The sequence below is a fragment of the Pagrus major genome, chromosome 18 (assembly GCF_040436345.1).
Source record: "Pagrus major chromosome 18, Pma_NU_1.0".
Taxonomy (NCBI): Eukaryota; Metazoa; Chordata; class Actinopteri; order Spariformes; family Sparidae; genus Pagrus; species Pagrus major.
The window spans coordinates 4,871,446-4,882,239 of NC_133232.1; the positions used below are offsets into that span (position 1 = coordinate 4,871,446).

Below are 10,794 nucleotides of genomic sequence, written 5' to 3' on the forward strand. Positions count from 1 at the left end.
GATTTGGTATGAAGTGAAGAAATACTTAAACGAACCACAATCACTATCGCAGTTTACCCCAATTTGGGGTAATCAGTTCTTTGTACCAGGCAGGGCAGATGCAACATTCAAATTATGGTTAACTAAGGGACTCAAAACAATTCAAGATCTGTACACAACAAACTCAGATAATATGATGTCCTCTGAAGAACTAAGAGCTAAATATCATCTTAAGAGAAAACATTTCTTAAAGTACCTTCAGCTTAGAAATTATGTTAAAATAAATCAAAGCAATGTACTTACTAAACCCTGTAGCACAGAACTAGAAAAAATTGTAACAAAGAATTGTCTAAGAAAGGGTGCAATATCAGAACTCTACAACTTGTTGATATCATTTTCAAGTGAGAACTCAACATATAAGCTAAGGGCCTGGAAGGAAAACATACAAACAGATATTTCCAAGGAAGAGTGGGAAGCCACATGTGCCAACGCTCATTCTGCATCCATAAATGCACGCCTTAGAATAATACAATATAAATGGTTAATGCGGATGTATGTGACACCGATAGAATTGAATAGATATGACCCGAATATACCAGACATATGCACAAAATGTACAGAAGATAGAGGAACACTATTTCACTGCCTTTGGCAGTGTAGAATAATTATTAAATTCTGGGAAGAGATAAGAGTAATAATCGAAAAGATTGTTTCCAAATCAATATCATTGGATCCTAAGCTTTTCTTGCTGGGCCTTTATCCAGAGAAACATAACTTCAGTAAGTATGAAAAAGCATTTATAGATCTAAGCTTGTTAAATGCCAAAAAATGTATTGCACTACTATGGAAAAGAACCCATCAACCAAGTACCAGTCAATGGTTAAAACAAATGTTATCAAGCCTACCGTTGGAAAGAATTACTTATATTTTGAAAGCCAAACAGCATGTATTTGAAGGTATATGGAAGCCCTTTATTGAATATGTCAAGAACTCAGACTTAACAGAAAACCAAACTGATGACTAACTGTGGGTATGGCAATTTCCAAAATTGTGAATGTTAATGTCTTTTTTGCTATTACAGTTATCATTATTATTATCATTATATATATATATTTTTTTAATGTTACTTTTAAAAGCCTGTAGCTTATCATTATCATTACCATTATTTCACAATCCATTACATTGTGTTTATAATCTGTCTAATAACAAGAGAAGCATATTGTTCGTTTTGTGTTTCTATTGTGATTGTTTTGTTTAAGCTGTGTTTTTGCTATATTCGGCAGCTAATCTATGAGAAATGACATATGGCCATGGCTAGGCTATACATGTCACGATTGTTTGTACTGTGATTATCTTGTGCTGCTATAAAACTCAAATAAAGATATTGTGGGAAAAAAAAAAAAAAAAAAATTGTATTATTCTCAATAGGGTGTTGATGGTTTGAGTGTGTGTCTTTAAACATATTTTACTCCACTCATTGAGTGAAATGTCTTCTTGTAAGTCTCGTATCCACTCCTGTCTCTTACTTTCGGTGTTATCCTTAGGGTGTTCAACCAACATGTTATAAAACTGGGAGACCAGTCTTTTGCTGAAACAATTTTTTGTAACAGATGTTCATATTACTGAATTCTTTAAGTGTGCCAGAATAAAGCTTCTAAGTTGTACATATTTGAAGAAGTGTTTCTGCGGTACATTAAACTTTGCCTTTAACTCATTAAAGGTCATTAGATTGTAATCCTCATATACATTCTGCAGTTTTACTATGCCCTTGTTCAACCATGCTTTAAAACCCATGTCGTTTCTTGCCGGGGTAAAGTGATCATTAACCCAGATTGGGGAGAAACAGGATAACCCTGGGGAGTCAACCAAAATTTTTTGTACTACATACCAGACAACAATAGTTTTTTTTACAAAAGGATTAGCAGTACTTTTCCTTAATTTCTTAAAAGATGCTGAGTATAAATAGCTATTCAGTGACAAACCCTTTGAGGACAGTTTTTCAATTTATAACCAGGGCAAGACAACATCCTTAGAAAACCAAAACACTGTGGCTTTCAACTGGGCCGCCCAGTAATAACATTCTAAATTTGGCAACTGTAACCCTCCCCTATCATAAGGTAAATATAAGAGAGAGAGTCTGAGTCTTGGCTTCCTATTGTTCCAAATGAAATTAGATAGAAGCTTTCTGGCCTTAGGGAAAAATGAAGGAGAAGGAGCTAGTGGAATTGATTGAAAAACATATAGAAATTTAGGTAGTATAGTCATCTTTGTTATGTTTATTCTTCCCAATATAGATAGAGGCAATGTTGTCCATCTGGTAATCTCTTCCAACAATTCTACTAGCATGGGCTCAAAATTGACTGAACTAAGATTAGTTATCTTTGGGGTTATTCTGATACCCAAGTATTTAAATTCTCCTGTGACGTTCACAAATGGGTGAAATACTACTGGTTTCTTCCTCTCGTTTCATTTAGAAACATGATAGATGATTTTTCTTTGTTCACTTTGAAACCAGAGATGCTACCAAATTGATTAATCAACTCTAAGATGGATGGTATTGATTCTGCAAGATGTGATAGCAACACAATAGTATCATCAGCATATAATGCTTTACTGTGTTCCATGTCCCCGATCTTAATACCATGGATTGAGGGGTGTGATGTAATCGCTATTGCCAATGGTTCCATGGCTATTACAAAAAGTAGAGGTGAAATTGGTGACCCTTGTCTTGTGCCTCGAAATAGCTCAAAAGGCTGAGAGGTGAGGTTATTTGTAGATACCAATGCAGAAGAATCAACAAGTATAATTTCAGCCCATCTACGAAAATAATCACCAAATCCAAAACGTTTAAGCACCTCAAGGAGATAGGGCCACTCGACTCGGTCGAATGCCTTTTCTGCATCGAGTGATAAGATTGCGGTGTCAGAGGACTCTTTGCAAGCATGGATTATATTGAGAACTCTCCTCACGTTGTGGAACCCTTGGCGATTTTGCACAAAGCCATTTTGGTCCCCATGTATAATTGCTGGTAGGACCCTCTCTAGTCTCACAGCAAGAACTTTAGCTATAATCTTTGCATCAGAATTCAAGAGTTGTATGGGTCTGTAAGAACCCCGTTTGGTTGGCGCTTTACCTGGTTTTAGAATAAGAGTGATCAGAGCACTTCTTAATGAAGCGGGGAGGCAACTCGGTTTAAAGGATTCCAAATAAACATCTAACAATGGGGCTATTAATTTCTCTTTAAATAATTTATAAATATCTATCGGAAGCCCGTCTGGACCTGATGCCTTACCTCCTTTCATGCTTGTAATGGTGTTAGAAATATCATCCAAATCTAATTCCTTCTCCAATTAAATTTTTGTATCTTCAGGAATACACGGAATGTCCAGTCCATCAAGGAAGCTGTTTTGGTTTACCAGGTCTAGTGGGCAGTCAGAGTTATAAAAGGTTTTATAGTATGACACAAAAGTGTTATTAATTTCTGTGGGATCTGTGGATAATTCTCCCTGTTTGTTCCTAATTGTATTAATGGCTCTGTCAGACTCGAGCTTCTTTATTTGCCAGGCAAACAATTTACCAGGCTTTTCACCCTGGTCATAAAAATTTTGTTTCGGTCTTAATAGACTGTCCTCAGCCTTAAGCGTAGAGAGCTCCTCATATTTTGCTTTAAGGGTACGTAGTTCTTGTTTTGTTTGTGTCGAATTATCTATGATAGCCAGTCTCTCTAATTCTCTAATTTTGGAGTCTAATTCATTCATTTTCTGTTTGAATTTATTAGATTTAGAGCTGGTGAAGCTTATCATTTGTCCTCTAATATATGCTTTAAAAGCCTCCCACCTAATGGCTGCAGTTGTCTGATTCGTATTTATTGAGAAGTAGACATCAATGTGTTCACCTACAAATTTTATAAAGTCAGAATTAGCAGAGTATCTATTCAATTGTACATAATTGTAAAATAGTTAGGTTGGGGCATGATCTGACAAAACAATGCTATCATATACACAGTTAGTTATACTAGGTAGCAGAGAGGATGAGATTAAAAAATAATCTATTTGGGAGTGGGTTTTAAATTATGCTGAGTAGCATGAGTATTCCCTTTTGCTGGGGTTTTGCGTTCTGATGATGATGAAATGATGGGTTGTCATCATTAGGGCCATACACATTAACCAAATTGATATTTTCTCTCAAGAGAGTTCCCTGAACCACCACAAATCTACCAGCTTTATCATAAATAGTGTTGTTATAGTATAATAGTGTTGGAAAGGCACCGAATTGTGAATTAACACCATAACCCCTCTAGAGTGGGAAGGGAAACAGGATGCCAGCACTTTGCCTGGCCATCTCCTTCGTACTTTCACCAAGTCCTCTCTGAGTAAATGATTCTCCTGGATAAAAACTATTGATGACTTAAACTGCTTAAGCCTGGTAATAACCTGCTTTAGCTTATCCAATTTTACCACCCCCCTTACATTCCAAGACGTGAATTAAAAATTCTTATTTGAAGACATCCAAATTTAATAATAAGTCAGATTGTGCAGCATAGTATCATCTGTTAGTCATGGGTAAACCTGCTGATTTTCTCTGTGTCATACTGGGAGTGCACCAGTAAAAAGCAACACATTGTGAGGAGTACAGAAAGATAAACATACAACTTAAAATCTGCCATAAACGAATCCCCTTAGCTGTCAACCTGAACAAGACAGCCCCACTTTCCCTCCCACCCTCCCCTTGACCTTGGGGTGCAGTTAAGAGCACACACTGATCCAGTGTAAACAAGGGAGCAGTTAGACCAAACCAAGCAGTCCTTATAGTAATAACTTTGAAAGGAAAACAAACAATAAAAACAGACCAAAACAAAACTGACAGGACATTTGCGTCCCCTGGCAAAAGTACATAGTCTACATGAACAAGCATTTATGAAATGTTCAACATAGTCCTTCTGGCAGCTTAATTCTCTTCCCAGAAAGCCGACGGTATAGTGAATATCCACTTCTCCAATAACCAGAAGTAAGTCCCTTTAAAAAGGGTGCATGGCAGTCTCCTTTCTTTTTTAACTAAATGAAAATCCCACTACTGTTTCAGAAGGATAATCATGGATTCAGCAGTTCGCTTTAGTTAATGTGTGCCATTTGTGTTCTTTAAACCTTGGATAAACTTGTCACTATCTGCTGGGGTTTCAAACTCACGTGTTTGTCCGTCGGATGACACTCGAGGTTGGCAGGGTAAATTATTCCGTAGCGAATATTCAGAGATCTCAGCTGATGTTTTACCCCGTCAAAGCACCTCCTTCGCCGTTGGAGCTCCGTCGATAGATCCGGAAAAAACATGATCTCTTGACCGCCACACATTACTTTGCCTTTGGCCCTGGCTGCTCGCATCACTCAGACTTTATCTTGGAAGTTTAAAAACTTCACGATGAGGACTCTCGGTGTGGTGGATTGATTAGGCTGTGTCCGGCTGGGCAGCTTTTGCGCTCTTTCGATGAAAAGTGGTGTCGGGAATGTAGCAGGTCCCAGTGCTTCAGGTAGCCACTTCTCCAGGAAAGCAACCGCATCATTCCCTTCCATTTTCTCAGGCACGTTAACTAGTCGCAGGTTGGATTGGCAAGAGTGGTTTTCGAGCTCGTCAAGTTTGGTCTTGAGGAGAGTCACTTGTTTAGCTAGTGCATCACACTTGCCTTTCTTTGAGTTAACTGTGTCCTCCACGTTGCTAATGCGCACTTCTGCTTCATCCATGTGTGCCGAGAAGTCCTGCACATCCCTTTTAATGTCTTGAATTGCTTTCAAGACCACATCAATCTTCGTGGCAAAGTCATTTCTGATCCTGTCGAGATTCTGAATAACATCCATGTTATGGGCCATTCCCGTTTCCAAGTCCTCTGCTTGAAGCACGGGGTTAGCATCGCCTGTTGAGTTAGCTAGGCTGTTAGCATCTGAGACGTCGTCCCCCACCATAACAGCCTTTTTTAAAAAATACATCTAAATGCCCGAAAAAGACAAACAATCTGGAGACTTAATGTAGGCATACTAAATAATACAGGGTTGGTGGAAAAATTAAAGGAAATTAGGCAATATTTGAAGGACAATAGCAATTGAGAAGTCGACCCGTATATTGTTTGGACTTTAATAAAAAGACTTAGAAGAGAAGCATACCAGAACCACTCTATAAGATTGAGAGAATTAGAGCAACAATATCATGAGACAAACGACCCAGAAATATATAAACAAATTAAGGATACTAAAATGAAGAAAAATTAGATATTGTTGGATGAATATGGAAAGAAGAACATATTTTTGAAGCAAAATTATTAATGAACTGGTCCCAGAGCAACAAAACTCCTAGCAAAATGAATACGAAAACAGCAAGCAATAAATAGCATACATAAAATTAAGGATCCAAACACCAACGAGACGATACATGAACCAGAAGATATAGAAAGAGTATTCCAGAGGTTCTATGAAAAACTATATACACAACCAACTGCTGCAAATGAAAAAGAAATGAGAACTTTCTTAAATCAACTAGATCTTCCGTTGATTGGCACTTACCAAAATGAAAGACTAACAGCAGACATTACAAGGGAAGACATAAATAAATCTCCCTGCAGAATGGTATAAGATTTTTAAGGAGGAACTGTGAACCAGCCATCCAGACCTCTTTTAACTGGACCCTCAAAGAAAACAAAATACCACCAACGTGGGCAGAAGCAATCATTTCAATCATTCCAAAACCAGGAAAGGAGAGGGATAGATGTTTAAGCTAAAGACCGACCTCAATACTAAATAAAGATTAAAAAACCATATACGTCAATTATCTCTAAAAGAATAAACACCTTCATAGCAGAATTAAAAGATGAAGATCAAACAGGATTCATATCGGGCCGTCAAACCCAAGACAGTATCAGACGAACTTTACACATAATTAGCAAAGACAAAGAGAAAAACAAAGTATTGTGTTGGTTAGCATTGATGCTGAAAAGGCATTCGATTGTGTTCACTGGAAGTTTCTTTATCAGATATTAGAACGATTCAGATTCAATAATAAATCAATAAAATTGATTAAAACACTCTACCGAAAACCTTCTGCTAGAATTCAAATTAATGGAAATTTGACTGAGAAAACATATCTAATATATCTGCAGAGATCAACCAGACAGGGATGCTGTTTGTCACCAACCTTGTTTGCGTTTTTTTTTATTGAGCCCTTAGCTCAAGCAGTACGAGAAAACAAAGAACTTAAGGGGTCACAATTGGAGGAGGAGAACATAAAATTGGGCTTTTCGCTGATGACGTAATTGCTGTCCTTGGACAACCAAATACAACGCTCCCTAATTTGATGAAGCTTCTAGAAACATATGGTGGTCTGTCAGGGTATAAGATAAATGTTTCCAAAACCCAGGTTTTATCACTCAATTATACTCCAACAAAAGCGACCAGAGAATCATATGACCTGGGTGGCGGAGAGAGACCTAGAGTCAGGTATAGAGCTCTTCAGCTACCCAAAGAGAGAGACAGGTGGTATGAGCCTCCCAAAATTCAGAGCCAAATGGAAAGATAAAGAAAGAGAAGTGAACCAAATCCCAATTCAAAATATGATCGGAGACAATAAACTATACAAGGAACTCAAAATTAATATGGATCCAATAACAGTACACACATTAGACCTGTGGTTTAAAGTATTGAAAATATATAAGATACAGAAATAAGTGAATATATTAAAATGGGGAGCATACAGAAGAAATTTCATGCCTGCGAAGTATGATCAAGGATTTAAGCAATGGTTAAAAAAGGAATAACAGCTTGGTGTGTTCTGGTGAAGGAAGGGAGGCTGGAGAGTTTTGAAAACCTGAGAAGAAAGTATGAATTGGGAGCTCATGAATTCTATAGATATCTTCAACTAAGGGAATATTAAAACGAGGAAATCCAAGCAGATTCTTCCAAAGAGATGAATGGTGTCATCCAAATCATAATGAAAGCAAACCAGGAAAGTAACATAAGAATAATTTCAGCATTATATCAAGGATTGAGCACTAACGACAATCATTCAACTGAATATATCAAAGGTAAAATGGGAAAAAGAACTCAATGTACAAACTTCAGAAGAAAGTTGGCATGATATGTGGAAGACTCACCATTCATCCACCAATTCATGGATCTGGAGGGAATTCTCATGGAAGAATCTGATCTGTTTCTTTATTACACTGAAGATGAAAAGCAAGCAGCTACAGTCATCAGAAGTGTTGGAGAGAATGTGGGTCTTACCATGTCGATCATTCTCGTGTTTTTTGGAGATGTAAAAAAATAACTGTATTTTGGGAAATGGTATGTCAGGTAATGCAGCTAATATTAGGATATGAGGTCCCCAAAAGTAGTTTGGTGCTCTACTTGCTCTAAGTAAATTGTCGAAGGAAGACGTTATGGCACGTGATGTATATCTGATTAAAATACTGCTAGTAGCAAGCAAAAAAGCAATCATCAGGCAAGGAGGTAAAGAAGCACCGCCAACGGAGATCCAATGGCTGGCAGTTGTCGAGGAGATCTTTTTGATGGAGAAATTGACATAAACTGAGACTCCAAGAAGCACAATTTGACAGAAAATGGGAAAAATGGATGCTTTACAAGATTCAAAACAAGGACATAGACAAACACATTTTTGACAGTGTTTAATACAAGACACTTCCCAAGCAGTGAATGTTTCTGCTGGTTCTGTTTGTTGGTTGTTACTATGTAACAATATGCAATAAAGATTAAAGTCAAAAAAAGAGAACTGCCCCTCATATGAATACTGTTCTGACCCTGACACCTCCCCACAGCTCAGGTGAAGAGGCTCCACCCTCCTCTCACATCCTGATATGTTCTGATCCAAACACTGATGTGTGTGTGTGTGTGTGTGTGTGTTTGTATGTGTGTGTGTCCATGCTGCTCTGACCACCTCCTCCTCCTCCTTTCAGGGTGGAGCCTGCTGGAGTCCGATGGTTGACACCAGGTCTGAGGAAGTGTGAGTGTGTTTTTACTTTGATTCATGAAAACAAAGCAGCTTCACACTCATTCACATCTGTGATGTCATCATTGGACTGTGACATTACTTATTCAGATGTGTGATGTCATCATCAGACTAATGACATATTAATAACTGCAGCTGTGTTGTGTCTTTTTCTCTCCATCAGATTCCTGTGAGCTCACAGTCGACACAAACACAGTCAACAGAAACATCAGACTATCTGACAACAACAGGAAGATGAGACGTGTGTTCATGAATCAGTTGTATCCTGATCATCCAGAGAGGTTTGACTGTCCACAGCTGCTGTGTAGAACTGGTCTGACTGGTCGCTGTTACTGGGAGGTCGAGTGGAGAGGAGGAGTTTATATATCAGTGAGTTACAGAGGGATCAGCAGGAGAGGAGACACAAAGGACTGTGAGTTTGGAGCGAATGGTCAGTCGTGGAGTCTGAACTGCTCTGATGCTGGTGGTTACTCTGTCAGTCACAATAACAGATCAACATCCATCACCTCCGGCTCCTTCCTCTCTGCCCTCCGCTCCAGTCTCTACCAATCTGTCTCTGACAGAGTAGCAGTGCATGTGGACCATTCTGCTGGCACTCTGTCCTTCTACAGAATCTCCTCTGACACACTGATCCACCTCCACACCTTCAACACCACCTTCACTGAACCGCTGTATCCTGGGTTTGGGTTCTGGTTCAGGCCCTGGTCTGCTTCCTCAGTGTCTCTGTGTCGTCTATAGGACGGAGAGTCTCCTCCTGAACAGACTCAACTGTTGACAGTTACAGGAACGTTCAAGTTACTGTCATCAGTTCATTAGATGATTGTGACTCAGTCATTAATGTGAAAACATGATTTTCCTGTTGTAGTTGTTGAGGTGGAGCTCATTTTGAACTGTTTTGTACAGGACTGACACTGATGATTCATTCAGACCTGCTCTGATGACACTGAGCTCCACAGTCTGGTTAAACTCCACTGGAGCCGCTGTGGATGATGCTCGGAGCCACAAGTGCAACAAGTCTTCTGCATGTACGAGTGGAAACACGAGCGATCTTTACAAACACCTAGTGAGAGTTCATAACACACATCCAGGAGCAGAAGTGCACAGACTGCTGAGCTCGTAGTTCATCTCTTGTTTCCTCATCCACCTCAGCTGTGTTACAGAGTCAACTACAGGCTACATACATGGTTCATGAAGAAAAGGAAGCATTAGTCCGCTGATTGTTTACATCTAAACATGGTGCAGTTTCAGAGTCACACTGTTCTCTGGAGTCCAAATAGAAAATGAAAAAGATCATTTTACTGCCCTACTAGGAAGAATTAGGCCTGAATTCAACTTTAAAACTGGAAACTGAAAAGGAAATTTAAAATAGAAATGATGATGTGAACATGTAAAGTGAGGACATGAGAAAAGGGAAATTTAAAATGGAAATGCTGGAACTGAAAGCTGAAACTAAAGATGGAATTAAAAATGGTGATGAAATAAGACGAAGGACATCACATCAACATCAAATATGAAACTCAAAATGGGGAAGAGAAAAGCTTGAATGGAAAAAACTAAATGTTGTTTTGCATTTTCATGTCAAGTCATTAATGAAATGAAGCCTCAGCTGTCATTTGAATGAACTTTGGTGAGAGATTTGAATCAGCTGATGGCTGTCATAGTAAAGAGTCAAATCACAAAGAAAAAAGAATTCAGCTCCTGATTTGAACACAAACTGTATCCATCACTACATTTCTGTGGAATCCATGAAATGCTCTTGTTAGCATTTATTATGTTATGCAAAATATCTGTAAATGTCAAAATGAATCTTTA

The 10,794-nt window shown here is 38.4% G+C and overlaps 1 protein-coding gene across 1 annotated transcript in view; it reads left to right on the forward strand.

The window, feature by feature from the left end:
• LOC141013217 (protein NLRC3-like) overlaps positions 1-9,958 on the forward strand; it is a 39,293-nt gene extending 29,335 nt beyond the window's left edge. The window contains exons 9-10 of the mRNA XM_073486841.1: positions 8,930-8,976; positions 9,146-9,958. Of these exons, the coding sequence (XP_073342942.1) occupies positions 8,930-8,976; positions 9,146-9,720 (622 nt within the window). The 3' untranslated portion in view covers positions 9,721-9,958. The remainder of the gene's footprint in view (positions 1-8,929; positions 8,977-9,145) is intronic.
• Positions 9,959-10,794: the final 836 nt, after the last annotated feature.